Genomic DNA, 20,259 nt, shown 5'->3' with positions numbered 1-20,259 from the left:
TGTAGTTGGCACTTAACAAAAAGTAGCGCCACTAATGTAATCCTGAATAACTTGTTATACCTCTCCCCCACTGGCATCTTAAAGAAAAGTTGGACACACTTTTCATATACTCCGTTTTATAAATGTTATTGCCATGGTTACACCCAGTGAGTAAGTGAAAGTCCTCCTGTGGTAAGTTATTTTTGTGGGTGCTCTATGAGGTCGCCCTACAAAGGTCATGATACTATGATTGTTTCTGGAAATTAGGATATCTCCTGGATAAACATTCATAGTTTGAATAATCACTTTTTATCATGACAACAGAATAAGATCAGTTCCCCTTGTTGTATATTGTAAGACAAAGAATTATTCTGATTAGGAGTCACCATTTTGAAAATCACCACCATCAGCATAATGTAAATTGCGGGCATCAGGTCAATTGGAATTAATTTTCCTCTTCCCTCATTAATCTGAGGGACACATTAGAAACCCGGAACAGTGTGCAATCCACATGATAGACTGAATGAAGCCAGATAGCACATTAGAATTGTAAGAGCCGTAGCTGCTGTGGACTTGGTGTGCTCCTAAGTCAGGTTTTCTGAAGGATACTTTAGAACTTCCGCAGCATTTCAGACCGTTCTAAAAATGGTTAATCCAGTTGCATATTTATGATCCGCTGAATCAAAGAACTGTAACATTTTTATGTGGTATTTAAGAAAAGAAACCACTTTGACTGTTGTATGCCATGGCACACAGAACATGATTCCCTCACTCCCTTTTTAAAAATTCATAAAGGATTTAAATAGACCCTAAGTTGTAATGAGATTTTTAAAATCACTTTCTAATATTTAAATAGTTTTAAGGTCAGGAGCCATCTTAAATTAGTTTTGGAATAAGGCAGGATATAAATAAATGTAAAAACATTAATAAGTACAAATTTAAAAGAAAAAATGCACAGTTCCACCACCAGGCACACCTTTTCATTTTTCCTAGTCTTCTCAAAACTTTTACTACATACATTAACCATTTCAATTTTTGTAATCTTTATTGAACACTTCTTTTTAATTATACATTTTCATTTAATGTTCTATCCTAAGCATTTAAAGTATTTCGACAGGATAATTTTATAATTATGTATGTAATTTTTAAAAACATAACTGTTTATTAACACGAAGCCATTATTTATCAAGCTATTTATTTTTATTATGCTGTTTCCCACTTTGCTGTCTTTTAGAGAGCACTAAGGGGAACATCAAAACAGTAGTTTATGTTTATCAAGTCTTAGCATCCCTTTAAAGTACGTAACATCTTTAAACCTTAATTTTTTATCTATACAAAGGGAATAATAATTAACAGCTTGTAATGAAATACACATCAAGGACTTAGCTCAGTGCCTGGCACAAGACCAGACCTTAGTAAAGTAATCCTCCTCCTCCTCATCACCATTTAGTCTTTATTCTCCACTTTGCACATCACTGTCTTTGAGAATTCCTTTTGGTTTTCCCAAGACTGAGTGAGATGCACCTCTCTGTGTCCATGGCGTTATCCAAATGGCCTTTTTATTATTCTATTGTAAGTATATTTTCTAGTCTGATTTCTGTGCTAGACGGAACACTCTTGAAGGCAGAGACTTTGTCCTTTATGTCATTGTATCCTCAGGACCTTTATCATGATGACGAGTGGTAGTAGATTCTCAGTTAAGGTTTACTGAATGAATGCATGAATGAATGATTTGTTTAATTGCAACTTTATATCTGCATAGGTTTATAACAATGAAGTGAGCTCATTTGTAGACTTAATAGCTAAAGAATGTTTTCTGTTGCAGTCCACTGATGTCTGTGAACAGATTTTAAGAGTGGTGAGTAGGTCTAATCGATTGGAAGAATTGGTGTTGGAAAATGCTGGACTTAGAACGTGAGTATTTTCCTGAATATATGAATATGTTGCTTTAAAACTTTTTGCCATTTCCTCTAAAATTAATACATAGTTTAAAAAATTGGGCTATTCACATTTAGAGTATCATGTTTTCCCTTCTTAAAAAGAAAATCCCTATAATCCCCATCATTATCCCAAAGCTCACGGATTTTATAACATCGTTTACTGTTGTGTCACTTGATGTTTTCGATGGTGCATGGCGGTAGTGGTGGAGAGCATAGACCCTTAAGCCAGATGCCTCATGGCCTTGAGCAAGTTGTTTCAACTCTCTGTGCCTTAGTCTCTTTATCTTTAATATGGAGATAATATTAGTGCTCAGAACAGTATCTTTCATATTCTAGATGCTACGTGTTAGCTTTTGTTAGTATCATTGATGGCAGTTGTAGTAATAACCTGTTTCATGATTTTACTGCTTTGCTTTGATCTGTTTTAACCATTTCCCTCCCTTTCCAAATTCTCACTTTCATCATCTTCATCTCGTGGTTCGGTAGTCTATACTTAAGTCTCAGGTGGGGCATAGAGTTTGAATCTGCTAGAACAAAACTTTAATGCTACTAAGTGACGGTTGGCAGTTTCACAATCATAGCACTTAGTGCATTATTTTAAGTTAAACATACCTAAAATAGTGATTTTGATTTTTGTTAAAATATAGTGCTAGCAATTGTAGCCTTTAAACTCAATAATTAGAGCAATCAGGTTTGCATTCGTGAGTGTTGCATGAAATGAGAACTAAGATATAGTGAATAGCTGATTGCATTTTTCATGAAAAGCATGTTCAATTCAGGACTTTTTTTTTTAAGTTATGGGGGGGCCACCTAGTACTATTAATAGTGTTCTGAAAATGTGTCTTTAATGGGATAATTCTATATTTTCTTTTGGCTTCTGAATGAAGTTTTGGCTAATCAAAATGAACCGTATTTCAGCTGTGACTTTAGATTCTCAAATGAGGTTATATACCTGTGTAAAATTAGATGGGGTGTTAACAAATATATGATGCATAATTTAATATTGTAAAGAAGCTTTTTTTTAGCTTTCACTCTAGCTGTTCTAGCTTTAAGTGTTTTATTTAAACAGTTTTGCATCTTGTGTTATTTAATATTGTTTTGTTTACTTCCAGAGATTTTGCACAGAAACTGGCCAGTGCTCTAGCACATAATCCAAGCTCAGGACTCCACACGATTGACCTTGCTGGCAACCCACTGGAGGACCGAGGTACCGTAGAGTTTACAAGACCATTGATGCCAGAATTGTAAACGGATTAGGGAGTTTAATTTTGCCGTGACTGAAGAATAGAATCAGCTTAGCTGTAATTATGTTATAAGTGCTGCTTTAGTTCTTATTGGCTTCCATTTCCACCCCTTGATGAAAATACTCTTGCTAAAATTCTATCATCCAATGAATGGCTTTTCAAGTGATACAAACAGAAAGGAGGATAATATTTTTAAACTATTGTATTAGTTCTCTATTGCTGTGTAACAAATTGCCACAAACTTGGTAGCTTAAAATGACTCATTTATTACCTTACAGTTTGCTTGGGTTGGCAGTCTGGGTAGAGGTTGGCTGGGTTCTCTACTCAGTCTCACAAGGCCAAAATCAAGTTATTAGCCAGATTGTGATCTTACCTGTGACTTGGGGTCTTCTTTGTTGGGAAAATTAATTTCTTTGGGACTATAGGACTAGGGTCACCATTTTCTTGCTAGCTGCCCATTAGGGACCACTGCAGGCTCAGAGGCTAAGCTGAGGTTCTTACCATGTGGCCCATTCTCTCACAACAGGTTTATATCATGCTCAAGGCCAGCAGGAGCATATCTCTGAGATGCTTTACTTTCTTTTAAACAGAGCACATGATTGGGTCAGGCCCACCCAGGACAACCTCCTTTTTGATGAACTCAAATATCAATTGATTCGTAACCTAATCATGTTAAGTGCTATCCCATCATACTCAGTGGTCCACACCACACACAGGAAGTTATACAGGATCTGTATACCAGGGTGCAGGAGTCTTGGGGACCATCGTGCAATTCTGCCTACCACAGATGTGTTTTAATGTTTCACAAGATTTGAGTGTAAGAATAGGGAGACGTTGAAGGATTCGAATTCAGGATGAGGCAGAAGAAAGTTTTAGTAGAAGGAAATTTTGGGTAGAGGGAAGAGTCAGTAGGTTTAGAATGTGAAGCTCAAGAATTTGAATTCTCAGAGAATGTGGATGGACCAGGTTTAAGAAAAATAGCTTCATCCGTATAGGGAATATTTTGTTTTCTTTATCTGTTGCAGATGTTTTCCAGCATTGTCGAATAAGGGCCTTTTATCTTGTAATGTTATGCATTTGATGAGGATTAATTATTAAACAGAGCTGAAGATACTGATAGAGACACTCAGTTCTGCTTTTTGTTTCTGATATGGACGTCATTATTCTTTGAAAGAGACACCCGTCTGGTGTTCAAGCAGACATTTCAAGAGTAGCTTCCCAGCATCTGAATCGTAGTGAATCTAGAGGAAAGTGGAGCCTGTATTAGAAAACCAGACCCCATGGAAGGCCTTCCTAGAATCAGCCACAGCTGGCGGTCATGGATGTGCATTCCTGGAGTGGGGGCTTCCCTGGGCATCATCAGTTCTGGAAAGAAAACAGGTGTTCTCTCCATTCGTCAGGTGTTACAGAGGGGAGAATGGGACAAAGTGGAAATCACCTTTCAGAAGGTTTTGTTTTTAAGATGAACTCACACCTACTTGTCTACTGAAAGGCAAGACTTTGGAGGCAGACATTGGAGGCAGGTCCTACGGATGTGGAACCCAGGGTGCAGCAGACCAGGAAGAACACGCTTAGTCATTAGGGAAAGGCAAACTTAAACCACAGTGAGGAACCACTTTGCAACCAGTAGTATAATCCATAAATATTTTCTTTAAATTGAGTTGGATTTTATATAATTTTAATTTTCTGTAGTTTTTTTGTTTTAAATTGCACTTGTAAATTATAGCGAAGTTTATAGAGATTTCTTTGTTGTGTGGAGTCCGAACATGTGTTCAATGATGACATTTTCCTGCCTTTTTTCTCCATCTTCCTATCTCTGAGACCTGATTTTGTGTGTCTTTTCATCTACCTGAAGTTTATTCACAGATGTTAAAATCATATATCAAGGATGTTTTCCTCAGCTTCGTGTGTACACACCTATTCTTCAGTATGGCATCTGCTCACACACACTCAATTTGTGACACTCCTGAAAATGTTTTCTCAAGCTAAACTTTCCTCGTTTCTGCCCCCTAGACTCATTTCTTGCTGTATTTCCTGTGCTCTTGGCACCATGTTTCCCACCTGTCTGCACTCTTAGGCTGAGCTCCTGAACACCAATTCTTCCTAGGTTGCTGTTGTTGTTGTTTTTAAATTTAGGCAAAATACTTGAAGATCGCAGGTAGCTTCTCAGCTACTGGATGGAAATTCTACAAGGAATCCAACTGAATAAAATATTCATAGAAATTTAAATCTGGGGGAAAGTGTTCATAATTTTTGTTTCTGAGCTTTTCAATGACAGTATTTTAGGTTTGAAAACAATAAAAAGCAGGAGGCAAGCATTCGTAGTTAAATCGTATATTTATAGTTCAGTCTCCTCATCATACTGTGTAGAAAGGACAGGTGGCCTTCTGTCGTTAAGGGGCTTGTGGTGAAGAAGGTTTAGGTATGATTTGGAAGCAGAGGTGCAATGTGTATGTGCAGTGCTTCAGATGCCCCAGGCTCTGCTCTCTCTCTGAGAGAGCCACACATGGCAGTGACAGCACACACATGAGCTCTTCTCATCCTGGCTGCAGGGCCAGGCCTGTCCCCAGCTTGCTCTTGGCCTTCTAACAGAGTGCATTTTCTGATTGTAGGTCAAGACCCATTAGCAGATCATGAGATCAATTTAATAATTCATGACAAGCATTAAAAACACAGGAAGTAGAAGAGAATAGAAAATATTAGAGGCCGCCACATCCCTGGGCCTTCCCCAGGCGGCTGGCCGCCTCCACAGTGCCACTGCTGGTCAAGGGGCGGTGAGTGTGGCTGCCGCAGTCTGCTGAGGAGCTTGTCCAAGCCCACCCACTTCCGGAGGAAAGAGAATTCTCAGACGTTAGTCTAACAAATGGGACCCCAGGGCCTCTGTATGTTCAGCAAAAGGAGCTTGCAGGGACCTCCCTAAAGGATGTCTCCATCTTCATTCTGGGTTCTGCTGATGCCACCACTTGTCACATTGTGGTCTTGAGGCACATAGGTAATGGGGCTACCTGCTTGACACATTGTGATGGAATTGACACCGAAGCTGAGGTCCCTTTGATCATGAATGCCGTAAAATCTTTTTCTGACCACGCTCAATGTGGAAGGCTGGAAGTGTACTTCGTGGACAGCTTCAGTGACGATGGGCAGTTATCACAAAAACTGACTCATCACCTTCTTAGCGAATTTGACAGACAAGAAGATGGCATTCGCTTAGTCATCTTACGTCTGACAGAATTAAATGACCAGGAAAAAAATGAAAACCACTTTCTAGTAATTTATGGCATTACTGTCAACATTAAAACTACAGAGATTTACTGAGCCTCCTTCCAAGGTCGTGGTCCAGAGGAGGAGCTGCGTGCTGCACCGATTTACAGGTGGGCCAGTGCGTAGTATTTAGGATGCAGAGACAGAATGACTTCATCCAGGACTGTGTTCCTGGATGCCTTTCCACCTGTGGATTTCCGGTTGCAGCGAGGTGATAAGGGAATGCTAGAGAGCCTTTCCACTTCACCTCTGGCTGAACCCTCTTGCCCGCACACACACATAATTTGTTGAACATATTAGATCTACCTTGATTTTATTTTTAAATACCCATCTCTAAAAAACATGTCTTTCCTGAAAATAAAGTTCTACTCTAGGAAAAAAAAAAAAAGAAAAGAAAAAACGAAGATGGTTTATGGGAGAAGATCACTTTTCCAAGAAGCTAAAAAAAGAAATTACCAAAGAAAGCAACTTTTTGGCAAGACGGAGACCTTTGGTGGGGATGAGACAGAATATGAATTTGGAGTCTACATCCATTGAGTCTTAGGTCTCCTTCCTTATTCAGTGTCTTTCGAACAACTTCAAAATCTTATTTTGGTAAAGGAAAAAACGGAAAATATCAGAGTGTATATTTCAGGAAAGCTTTGGTTTTAGTTTTCTAATGTATTTATTTTTGTGTGAGGTTCCTGCATCACCACGTCAGCTCTGTTCCTTTGTGTGGGTCGTGGTAGAAGAGACTCAACGTCACTGCTGTGGCTGAACATTGTTAACTAGTCCTGTGTGAGCTCCCTGGCCTAACCCAGTGTTGTGGTTCTTGGTCATCTCCTGGTCACTAATCTTATGGATGTAACATTACTTCTTGGATCAAAGTTGAGCATTTTCAGAGAACATAGCTTTCCTCTCTGCTCATTTCACATACTTTACTTCCCTAAGTGCTGCAGGTTGTGTTTTGTTTTTCCTGGTTATCCTTCCCAATTACCCAAATTTTTATGATCTCAGCCTTGTTGGGACTGTCTGTCCTTTTCCTCCCCTCGTTTTGTTCTAAGTTTCATTATTTTGTTTGAAGATGATTTAAAATCCTATCTCAGAATGATTTTTCTTTGGAAATGTTGACCTGGAATACCCAAGTGTTTTTTTTCCTGACCTTCTGGCGGTGGCTCTGATTTGATCTTCTAAAAAAGATGTGAAATAAATTCTAGAATTGCTGCCAACATTTTTTGGTACTTTATGTCTTTTATACCCCTTAGTGTATATTAGTGGGATCTGGAGTCAAACTATGTGTTCTGTTTTGAATTTCGCCTGTTTCTAGCTGTTTCTTTGGACAAGTTACCTAACTTCCCTGTGCCTCAGTCTTTATCTATATCTGTCACCTAGGGTATTCTAAGAATTAAATGAGATAATGCACATAAACAGGTAAGAATGACATGTCAGCTACTGTAAACTCCAGAAGTATTAGCTTTTCTACTTCATTTGATTCCCAAAATAGTTTTGTGAAGCTAAATAGTGCAAGTATTATCATTTCCCTTTACGAGTGAGGAAATGTGTATTTATGTGATTTAGACAAAGTCTTGTGGAGTTGTACCTGATACCACTTGTCAGGTTTCCTCCCAGGATTTTTTGAGTAATCAATCACTCAGTCTCTTAAACTGTGATTGTGATTGATTGTCTGATTTAACTTTGGAAGTGAAAGGAAAGAATTTTGTGCACGCCATGTGAAAAACACTGGCTTAGTCCATAGCATGTCAGTAAATTTTCTTAAGTAGTCATTTTAATATTTAAAGATGCCAGATTTCTGTATGATAGTTATAACCTAGAAAGTAATTTTCTTTGGAGTTGTGATGTCAGCCATATTTAATTGATATTTTCATGGTTACACAGGTAAAACATTATTTTAAAAACTGCACAGATTTGGATTTTAGGACACTTAAAAGTTAGGTGTACTGACTTTATTTTTTCCACTAATCTTTTATTCCTGTATTACTAGTTCTTGAATCTCTTTCTCTCAGCCTTATTTTTGAAATAAGAATATTTCATTGTATTTTATTTGTCTGTTCGCTTTTTGTAGTATTTCTGAACACTCCATGGAAGCCATAGGTATCGGTAGATATCTAAATAACTCATCTATATTCTGACATCTACAGTGTTCAAATCTATATGCTTTCTAACAGTCAAGAAGGAAGCCTTTTGTTTCCTGTATCATGTTGCTAGAACTCCACAGGCAGAATTTTGTTAAATTATTAATATTGATGCTTTCAATTAGCCAGGACCTCCTTAAACTTTTTTTCTACTTTGTGAATCATTCTGATTCTGATTCCAGAATATCCACTATTAGAATTTTATATGGTATTATAGATTTTTAAATTCATGTATGATTAATGGGTGAAATCTGCAATGTCAAATTTAATTTCCTGTGTTTGTAAGTTGATAACATCAGATGGCACATTATAATACTAAACATTTTATAATTACTTTTTTATTAGGCATAAATATTTCAAAGCAGGAGCTATAATAGTTTTGTTTTCAAAGGAGAAGTAAAAATTAGGACATTGTTTTCTTGCAAATTTGACACATACTAAAAAAAATAAATCATAGGGTAATTCAACCAGTAAAGTCTCCAAACAAAAGCTTTTAGCTTAAATTTACTTTTAATTCACAGCTTAAGACCATATTTTACTTTATTTGGGGAACAGAATTGAACAGTTTTGTCCAAAAGCTGAAAAGTATCTTCTATCCTTTCTTCATAGGGAACTGTTTTCTCCAGTATTGGTTTCTTATATGGCTCTATTGAGTAAGCAGCTCCAGAAAGTACAGGGCAGGTTAATTTGCTTGTTTTTCCTGAGATTTTGGCTGCCAACCACTCTTGATTTATTCGTGTTGCCAGAACCTTGTTTCTGAAGTTTGCTAAAATGAGTGACCTTTGTGTAATAATGTTTCCTTTTTTCATAGATCAGTTTATTTTTCATTTAAAAAAACGAACAGTGCTGGGCCCAGTTATGCCTTTCATTCCATTAGCACTTAGCACAGGTATTTCTTTAAAGAAGAAGTGTATTTGTGACTAGTGAGTACCTAGGAAATTAAAACGTTTGTCAAAAAAGAAGCTATTAACTTAGTCTAGAATTTGATAAAAACTACTTGAACCAGACTATCTTATATCTGCTTTTAGTCCTGTTTACCTTTAATCTTATTTATCTGGTCCTGCTTTTTTCTTTTTAAATAAATTATCAAACATGACTTCATTCCCCTTTTATTTAAGAGCCTCACTAGTTATTACTTTCATTATTTGCAGTGTGATAATTCAATTTCCAGAGAAAAGTATTTCTGGAGTCTTTATTCCTTTCTGTCTACCTTCTTCCTTTTTTAAAAGATAGTTTATGCTTAAAGAATAAATGAATGGGTGGGTGTCACCAGTAGTGTAAAATAATTGTTCAGTTCTGGCCTTGAATTTGGTCATAGGCATTTATAGTTTTATGAGGCGTTATAGGTGTGACTGACACAAAAGTTTTAAAGTGGTCATTTTCTCAAAGAACAAAGCAAAACAAGTTTATTTGAAGTTTAGTGGTAGGTTTTAACTTTGATCTAATATAATATTTTCACAATGATTGAAGACATGGAATAGGGCTTTGGGGGTTTTGTTTTTTTAACATTGTTGAGTATAAAAATATATAAAAGAATTGGTCATGAGTAGGCAGGTAACTGTTATCAAAACTTAAAAGTGAGAATCTGGTATTCTTTCCTCTTTCATACCTAATTTTTTTTAAAGGATTATATATTTTTAGAGCAGTTTTGGGGTCATAGCAAAATTGCAAGGATTGTATAGAGATTTCACATGTACTTTCTGCCTCCACATGCACAGCCTCCCTGTTTATCAACATCCCCATCAGAGTGGTGCCTTCATTAACAGTTGAACCTACATCAACACATCGTCACTCAAAGTCCATGGTTTACATTAAGGTTCATTCTTAGTGTTGTACAGTCAGTGTGTTTGTACAAATTTGTAAAGGCATGTATCCACCATTATAGTGTCATACAGAGTATTTTCATTGCCCTAAAAGTCCTTCGTGTTCTACCTATTCATCTCCCCCATCCCCAACCATTGATCTTTCTACTGTCTCTGTAGTTTTGCCTTTTGCACAGTGTCTATAGTTTCAGGGAAAGTACCAAGGAGCATGATTGTTGCATCATAGTTAAGAGTATGTTTAGTTGTATAAAAAGCCGCCAAACTGTCTTCCAAAGTGACTAAACCATTTTGCATTCCCACCAGCAATAAGTGAAAGTTTCTGTTGCTCCAAATCCTCGTCAGCATTTGGTGCTGTCAGTGTTCTAGATTTTCGCTGTTCCAATTGGTGTGTTGTGGTATCTCGTTGTTTTAATTTGCATTTCCCTGAAGACATATGATGTGGAGCATCTTTTCATATGCTTATTTGTATATTTTCTTTGCTCAGGTGTCTGATAAGATCTTGGGCTCGTTTTTTAATCAGGTGGTTTATTTTCTTATTTTTGAGTTTTAAGAGTTCTTTGATATATTTTATCAGACACGTCTTTTGCAAATACTTCCTTACATTCTGTAGTTTGTCTTCTCATTCTCTTGACATTGTCTTTCATAGAGCATAAAATTTTAATTTTTAGGAAAGTCCGGCTTATCAGTTATTTCTTTTATGGATTTTGCCTTTGATGTTGTATCTAAAAACTCAAATCTAAAGCCATCTAGATTTTATTCTGTTATTTTCCATACCTGACTTTTTCAAGTAATTCTTTCTTTGAAGTATAATATACATTCAAAAAAATCAAGCCCCAAGTTGACATCTTAATAAATGTTTACAAATTAAATGCTTTCCTACAACCACTACCAAGATCAATAAATAGAATATTTCTAGTTCTCCACAGCTTCTCTTGTGTTTTGCCCCAATGGTTACCACTCCTGCTCTCCACTCCCAGAAAAGATAACTAGTCACTGACTGTTAATCTATCTGTTAGGATAGATTAGTTTGGTTTATTCTTGAACTTCATAAATATAGAATTATATAGTATATACTCTTTCACATTGGGCTTCTTTTGCTTTCCTTTATAGAGAGGTTTTTAACAATGGGTTAATTTTCTTGAATAGAAGATGATTGGGACTATTTGTAGTATGTTTTTTACCTTTTGGATTAATCAAGTTGGAAAGTTACTCCCATCTTTTATCTCTCCCCCCATTAACTTGTTATTCATTCTTTTGCAAGAATGTATCAACTAAATATCAGGCCCATCCACTCTTTGCAGTTAACATTATAGATTAGCATATTCTAATTGCTGGAAATATTCAGATAAAAAACCTGTTTAACGTTATTTGTTCCAGCGATTGTCAAACACATTTGACAATGAAACGCTATGGAGAGATAGGCATGGGCTCCCAGGACACCCACCATCCTCAGGGAAAACCTGTCCAGAGGCTTAGTCAAGGTGCATGACTTTTAGGTTGTTTTTGTGACAAACTCTGATAAAACTTGTAGAAAACTTGGGGTTAAATAACAGGGCGGCACGCAGCACTGCCCTAGTATTTAATGGTGCCTGGAGTCTGAGAATCGCTAAGGGAACATGGTTAATACTGTTTTAGGAACTTGGCCAAGAACATGCCCCTAGGAGGTGATGACTTGTGTGCAACATGAAGTGGTTGAAGGACCTGTAGGAAGGGCAAACATTCCAGTATTATTTCTTTCCTCCCAGGAAACAGTCTATATTCATTGCAGTCTTTAGATGAGTGAGCTTGTGTTTGTTTACAGTCTCCTAATCTGGCCATTAAATTTGGAGACTGTCCAATGTTCAATACTGTAAAATTTTCAGAAGTTATTATAAGTTACAAAACCTACCTTTAAGAAGTTGAAACATGCTCTGATGCTTTGTCTGAGGTTATTAGCTGTAAGGCAATTAAGTATTGGAATCTATCTGCTAAAAGTGAAGCTGTTATCTGATAGTTAATAGTATACTCATTTTGTTTTTTGAATTTTTTTTTCCTTTCCTTTTTTTTTTTTTTTTTAAGGTGAGGCAACCCTTGGTTGACCTCACAGACTGCAAGGACTTTGTCAGTTTACAATCGCTTACTTCTTAAATTTTTTATGCCTACACCACCTGCTCCTAGGTGGTCTCCCATCCAAGTAGTAACCAGGCCCGACCCTGCTTAGTTTCTGAGATCAGACGGGATCAGATGGAATCGGGCTTGTTCAGGGTGGCATGGCCGTAGACAATACTCATTTTCTTGACAACCTTTAAATAGCACACATTTGCTCACCCAGAAGGGCAATCAGCTCATTAAGACACAAGTTAAAAAGAAAAGAGGGGAGTTATATCATTCTTTCCAAGAGTATTTGCATTTGAAACAGGACTATGAGGAAAAGGTGTACTTGGTACAAAGGCAAACATGTCTAATGGTAAAATTTTGATATTATTATGCTTAATTAAACAACCTTTTCTCCTAGGACAGAAAGAAAGGGAGGCATGATGGTAGATGATTGGAAAACAAGGTCTGACATTAGAAAGGCAAAAATGATCCCTTATATTAGAATTAAATTTAAATTAATATTCAGGTCTTGTAAAACAAATGAAATTCTGAGAACTTGAAAATTTTAATACTTTTTTTCCTCAGGTATATCCTCTTTAAGTATTCAATTTGCCAAACTCCCAAAGGGATTGAAGCATTTAAATTTATCTAAAACCTCATTGTCACCCAAAGGTACAGTATATCTTATTTACTTAATTTTATGTCTATAATATTTCTGTTGTGCCATGCTACCTTAAATAGTTAGAATTATTATGCAGTGATATATACTCTGGTAGTTTTAAGATAAAGAAATTATGTGATTGGAATTCTGGTTGTGTAAAGCGAAGTGCTTTCAAAGTTGAGAATAGTTTTGAAGTACATGTGAAGTCGTTAACTTCTTTAACTTTGAAACATGGAATGCCCACCTGGCCTGGCTGCCTCCTGCCTCCTGCCTCACATTCCTAGAGGCAATGGGTTGTATTTCTCTTGGTTCATCATAGGAGAAGCGATAGCCTCCCTGCTTCCGCAGGTAAATCCCCCTGTCCCCCACCCAACTGTCAGCTGGACCGTCTGCTCTACAGAAAACTGCTGGGCCTCACTGTCCAGTCGCCTCTTCTACTTCCTGCTCTGGGAATTGTCCCCTCCCACCCCGTTCGCCCCTGACTCCAATCACCCGCCTCTCACTTTTCCAGTTGCTCATCGAACGTGTCAGTTCTAATATTTTGCCACATCAGCAACCCACAGTAACATTTGAACTATCACTGCATATAGCATGCCTTTGTACATGCTTTTATTCTCTTTGAAAAGTTTTCTTTCATCCTGTGTAGAGACAACTTTAGTCCTTCCCCTCCTCCTGGTTACTCTTTCCTGTATGTCTCCTTTCCTACCCACACGAAACACTTCACTTCTGAAACTTCTGGTCACCAGATGCTTGGAGGTTTTTCCCCACACCAAGCGATTCTCCGACACCAGTCACCTCAATTCTCATGTTGTCTACCATAAGTTAAGGGCTCAGTCCCACCAGACTGCTGTCCTCATCCCCTTCTGCAGACGTCAGTTCAAGCCCAGGTTATCAGAAGTTCCAAAGACCCCAGCCTTGGGTTTGATTAATTTGCTGGAGTGGCTCACAGAACACAGGGAAAAACTGGTGTACGTTTACTGGTTTATTGAAAAACATGACAAAGGATACAGATGAACAGCCAGATGAAGAGGTACGTAGGACGAGGTCTGGGAGGGTCCTGAGTACAGGAACTTCTGTCTCCGTGGAGTTGGGGTGCATCACCCTCCCAGTGTTGATGTGCCACTCACCTTGAAGCTCTCTGAACCCCATACTTTTGAGATTTTAGGAGGCTTCCTCACGGAGGCCTGATCAATTAACTCCATTTCCAGCCCCTCTCCCCTCTCTGGAAAATGGGGGTGGAGCTGAAAATTCCAAGCTCCTAATTACGGCTTGGTCTTTCTGGTGATCAGCACCCACCCAGGAGCCACCCAGAGTGGCCTCATTAGTACAAAAGATGCTCCTAAGAGATACTCTTATCTATTAGGAATTTACAGGGTTTAGGAGCCCTGTGCCAGGAATGGAGGGCAGAGACCAATATATATATGTTCTGTTACCGTTTACATCTCGTATTCTTGGAGAACTTCAGTTTATTTTATAAAACCTTCTGTGTGACCATCTCTTCTGAGACGTCTTTCCTATTCCTGAGGCCTCAAGGGAATCTGTTACTTTTTTCTTTGTGTCACTCTGGATCACATATCTAACATATCTCACATTACTGTAAACATTGTGTCTTCCCTACTAGAATGGGGCCCTCATCTCCATATCTCCAGCACCTGACACAGTGCCTGAACCATTGTGAGAGTTTAATGGAAGTATCTTAAATTGAATTAAGTTGTCATTTCTTAAATATATCACATGATATTCCAGACTATGGAAAATGTTCCATCATTTACTTAGATGGTTTGTTATTGTACGTTTAGATGGTTTTAATTCTTCAGTGATGCAAGTAATACTAACATGATTCCTATATCTAATTATTGGTTATTTGTTAATTTCTTCTTTAGGATGAACTCCTGTTAAGTAGAATTGCCAGATCAAAATGTTTGCACATTTTTTAAAGCTTATTTTGATACATATTGTCAAGTTGTCCTCTAAGTATTTTGTACAAATCTCCTTATACTCCCACCATCACTGGACATTATTCTCCTTTTTCATTGTTCATCAAGCATATGAGCAAAAGTGTTCTGATATTTTAATTTTAATTTTTTCAGTTATTGCTTAGGTAATTTTCCCCCCTTGTTCCTTAGTCATTTGTATGAAGAATTGCTAGTTCTCATCTTTTGTTGTCTATTATAGTGTTAATTATTTTTCTTAATTTATATGAATTTTCTACATGTTAAAAATAGTAACAATTTAAAAATGATTATATTTATTTATTTTAATTTATTTGTTCATTACTACAAAACAAATAGAGGGATGTGGTGATCATTTATCCTCCTGAAGGCATGTTTTGGTTCTGAGGCACCACTCGCTGAAGTCCCTGTCCGTCCAAGTGCGGTGCTAGGGAGGCTGGTCCTCAGCTTCCTCGTGAGGATAGCCCCACATTTCCCGCTTCCTTCACAAATAAAGGTCACCACGTTTGTCTCTTCCCTGTAGTAACATATATGTACTTTAAAACGAGTGGTGTGAGAATTAATATTGTTTTATAATATGTGTCCTAATTTTAAGTCACCCTTCCTAAAGTGTATATTTTGAAATACTGTTTTTATATTTAAAAAACTGATTTCTTAAAGCTTTCATTATTCTTGCAGACTGTCACATAGGCTCTGAAGAGTTTGCAGATTCAAAATAACTCAGATTACATTGTGGTTTTAAGGTTTTGTTGAATTTTATTAGCATTTATATTTTAGTTCTCTGAAAACATTTCTATGTATAGCTCCATAATTCAAGAAAGACTTTTAAAATATCTCCATGATACCCACACTGTCTCTAATACCCTTTCTCTTCCTCAGATGTTAGCGAAATGTTAGTTTTCTGGATTTCTAGTAAATGTCCTGCTGGCTGCCAGATTATGTCAATGCATGGCCATCTGGTACCACCCTTTTCCAGCTGTAAACACTCCAATAATAAATGGGAAGAATGGTCAGAATCGCTAGACTGCCAAGAATCCAGGATGGCATGTAAATCTGTGTTGAGTTCGGGTTGTAAGAGCCTTGATTTTTTCCATCCTGTATTGTCGTAGTTTCCTGCTGCTAATGTGCTTGTTAACACAGGCCTCACGTGGGTGTGGGCTCACAGGCGGGGGAGGAAGCCTTTCATTCTTTGTCAATAGCATGAAGCTGAGCCGATAACACGATTCTCCCCGATTCTATTCAGATGTTGGCCAACTGCCAAGCGCTGGCACTTGTCAAGGAGCGTTTTGCCGTAGAGACTAATTTGACCTAATTTTAGAATTTATTTATTGAAGTTTGTTATACCTCACTAAAGAATGGTTTTACAAGTAATTTTCTTGATGAGTCTGGTATTTTCCATGTTTTGGACTCAATTATTCCATTATAAAATACATTAATACTAGTAATAGGACAAACTGGAGAAAGTTGGCCATTTATTTTTTTATTATTTATTTATTTCGGGGGGTATTTAGCCATTTAAACAATCATAGTTGCTACTTCCAGAAATTAACCTTTTCTATAGGCCATCGCAGATTCCTTTTATCTACTATAATTAATCAAACCATCACCTCTTTCTCTGCCAAGCTCTTGTTTCTTACATCTTTGATAGTACTGAGCTCACTGGACTCCGATGGTTCAGTTGTCTGTGTTTCCCACTGTACTGGCTTTTAGAGGATGGGATAGTGGCCCCTGGGTCTCAGAAGCCCATGCACGGTACACAGTAGGCATTAAATAAAGATCTGTTGCAATAAATAAATAACCTTGTGTAGCACTGAGTTTTCATCCCAGAGTTTATTTGGTTTCTTTGCTGATTGTCTTTGAACTTATTGAGGGCAAAGAATGGGGCTTAGTTATGTATATTTCCTAATCTCCAGCCTTTCATAAACATTTTGTGAGCACTTAATAAGTATCGAGTTGATAGCCAAGAAATTTTCCTTGCAGTTAAATAAAGTTTCATGCTACCCCGTATTTTCTCCACACATGCCCAAATGTGGACTAACCCTTGAGAAATGGCTTAGGAGACTTTGTCAGACACTGGAGTCAGTTCTTTATCACTCCCCTTCAGCGTTTTTCTTGGAGTGCCTCACTGGCTTCTGCTGGCAGACCTGACCCTGGCCCCTTATCCCAGTAGAGACTGTCCAAGTGTATACCCAAACCCTCTTTCCTGTTTCGCATTAGAGTTGTTGAAACAAGCTGAGATATTCAAAATTATACTGAAAAATTAAAAATAATAATAATAATTTACGAAAGTATACTCAATTTAGAAATAGCCATATTTCTAGAATACACAATTTAGAACTACGTAGTTTTAGTAAAAACATGAAGAGCTTTGCAATATCCCAAATCCCTATTATCTTAACAGTAATCACTGGGACACTGTCTAGGACCTCTTTGAACCCAGTAAGTGACCAGACTCTTCTGGGCCCCCATTTGGTAGTGACATACCTCCTAGAGCCTGTACTCCCCCATTACAAGAAGTGGCCAATTAAACATCCACCCAGCACCCGGCCCTGACTCTCAGGCCTGTTACCCACATGCAACAGAACGTGGCTTTCTTCACAGAACCATCTTGCTCTCCTCGTATTCTTTGTTTTCTGAGGTGGTATTACCAGTTTTGTTCAGTTGATTCTAATTTGTGCCAGTTATGTTATGTAAATAGCGCGTAGAGTGTTAATTATCAGTTTTTCCTTTGGATTGCTTTTACTTTGTGTACAGATCATTTTTTCTCTGTAAAATCCATTTCAGTCTAAATTTTGCCCTGAGCACACTACATTCATTAGGGCGGTGCATTCCTGTATTAACTCCAAGTACTTTAAGTAGCTCAAAGTACCTGAATTTGCACCTGCATCATTTAAATATTGTACACTGTTGAGAATCTCCTGGCAGGATTAAGAGAAGGACAAGAATGATTAGGTTGCTTGCATCATTCTAAGACTTCAAAGTAAAATCCTTTCCATCCACATCAGAAGAAGTGGAGCAAAATGAAGCTGATTCCATTACTTTCTCCTATTCAGTGACTTGGTTTTGTCTGTGACTAACCTGTTTTTCCTGAGGGGATATCAAAAATGGCAGTCCTACTGAGCTACCTTTTGGGGATGTGCTTATGGTTAACCACAGTCCTGCAGTTCGATGGGGCTGCTGGGCCACACATACTAACTCACAAACCTCATTTTGTTTCCTGGAGTGGAAATTGAACTGGATTTTCTTACCGTTTCAGGAGTGAATAGCCTTTCTCAGTCTCTCAGTGCCAATCCGTTGACCGCCACCACCCTTATCCACCTCGACCTCTCAGGGAGTGGCCTTCGTGGGGATGACCTCTCGGTAGGTTTTTCTCTCCTTACTGCTATCTTCAATGCAGTTGTATTTAAGAAGGCTAGAATAATTTCTAAAAATGGATTTCTAGCACATTTCCCTCCATCTCTCTTTATCATGACACCTTAAAATCATTTTGTTATGAACTTATAAAGTATTTTAGAGAGAAAATCCAGAGCCTTCATGTAGTCTGTCACATAACTTTTCTTCTCATTTAATGTTACTGAAATTTAAGTTCTTTTTGGAAATACTTTTCCCAAAGGAATTTTTTTCTTCGTTTAGAAACATTATTGCACCTGTTAAAATTGCCTGATAAGAAAGATTGGAAACGTAGACTAAATTATTTCGTCATTAAGTAATATTGTTGGGAAGACAGGTGGGTTTTTTTGTTTTGTTTTGTTTTGTTCTTAGTTTGCAGTCAAAAAGGGATATTGAAATAAACTTCAGTCCTGTATTCCATGAGTGTAGTAGGGAAAGGGGAGGGTCAGCAGTAAAGTAGGGGCCGTTCTTTAAAGTTTGAGTATAAAGGAAAAAGCTTCCCCCCAATGATAATGAGAGTTTTTATGCAGCTGAATTGGTAATACAAGTGTTTGGTAGATCTTATTGATACAGTGAGTTAGGTCTGACCTCATTGCCAGGTGTGGTGAGGGGTCCCTTCTGGTCATCAGATAAGATTTTGAAGAAATACTCTCTTATCAGCAGGGCCTATAGCAAGTAGGCAGCATCGAAGGACTTTGATTTGCATTCCATTCTTTTATGGGGGTGAAAAACACTGTGAAATTTATTTTCATTTCTCTAATGTTTTACTTGCCCTGTAAGGCAGGAAATGTTGCCACAGTCCTTTCTGTAGTTTTTCCTTCTCCCTTCCACTTGAAATCATTTAAATATTTGTTTCCTGTTTTGCCATGACTTTAATGCATTGTCCAATTGTAGTTGTCACCTTCACTGATGACTCATAAATCTGCTCCCTCCCAAGATGAAAGAAGTCCAGTATGAAACCACCCAAACATTACAGTGACAAACTAGAGGAACCGAGAGAGGGATGAAAGAGAAGCATAGAGATGAAATAATAAGACTTCTAAAATATGGGCCAGGAGTGAGCCTTGTTCCAACTTCCTCTGGGGAGGGTGGGCTCCGGCCCCAGACAGGCTGCCGTGCACCAGGGGCTCACCTGGCCCTGAGCCTTCAGCAAGAGCATCCTCGAAGGGTCTGCCTATTCCCAGAAGTGTCCCCCAAGTATGGTCTTGAGGGTGATGAGACCTGGTGGCCTGGTGTAAAGCCACAGTGCCAGGTAAAGACAGATGCAGAGATCTTTATGTAAATGAGAGCAAAATTATATTTTCTGAGTCAGAACTTTTCATAAGACACTATTCCGTGTGTCTGGTTATTCTAAAGTATTTCCAGGCTAATCTTTTGCTCTTCTGAATTCCTTGGTAGAGAGGATTTTTCTCCAACATCATACAGCTAAGCCGCTCCACTTACAGGACATCTCAGTGTAAGCGTGTTTGTTTCTGCAAATATCTGGTGGCATGCAGTGAAGCAAAGGAGAATTTATCTATTTATTTGGTGGCAGGAGCTTGTACTCAGTGTGGTACTGGTGGACTCTGGCAGTTGCTACTCAGACAGAGCAATTAGAAAATAACAAAGAGCTGTTAATTTTACTGTTTTGATGACCTAGCACAAAGATAAGGGGAGAATTTAGCTATTGTGCCTCCTTGAAACCTGAAGTGTTTTAGCTATATGTGAGATTAAAACAACCAAAACCTAACTAATAGTACTGACAGGCCTTTTCTTGTTAGATTTTGGAAGTAACTAAGGATAGAAAAATCACTGTGTTGGA

At 37.9% G+C, this 20,259-nt stretch overlaps 1 protein-coding gene and 1 pseudogene across 9 annotated transcripts in view; both read left to right on the top strand.

The window, feature by feature from the left end:
• Positions 1–20,259, top strand: part of CARMIL1 (capping protein regulator and myosin 1 linker 1) — a 268,640-nt gene that overhangs the window by 132,538 nt on the left and 115,843 nt on the right. For 8 of the 9 annotated variants that reach the window (XM_023524453.1, XM_023524449.1, XM_023524452.1 and 5 more), the window contains 4 exons: positions 1,805–1,893; positions 3,032–3,126; positions 13,041–13,127; positions 18,325–18,428. In XM_023524453.1, the coding sequence (XP_023380221.1) occupies positions 1,805–1,893; positions 3,032–3,126; positions 13,041–13,127; positions 18,325–18,428 (375 nt within the window). The remainder of the gene's footprint in view (positions 1–1,804; positions 1,894–3,031; positions 3,127–13,040; positions 13,128–18,324; positions 18,429–20,259) is intronic. The other variant, XM_023524450.1, reaches the window with a different exon arrangement.
• On the top strand, positions 3,137–6,919 carry LOC111732494 (annotated as a pseudogene).

The sequence above is a fragment of the Pteropus vampyrus genome, unplaced genomic scaffold (genome assembly GCF_000151845.1).
Source record: "Pteropus vampyrus isolate Shadow unplaced genomic scaffold, Pvam_2.0 Scaffold463, whole genome shotgun sequence".
NCBI lineage: Eukaryota > Metazoa > Chordata > Mammalia > Chiroptera > Pteropodidae > Pteropus > Pteropus vampyrus.
This window is presented reverse-complemented; position numbering and strand designations above follow the sequence as displayed.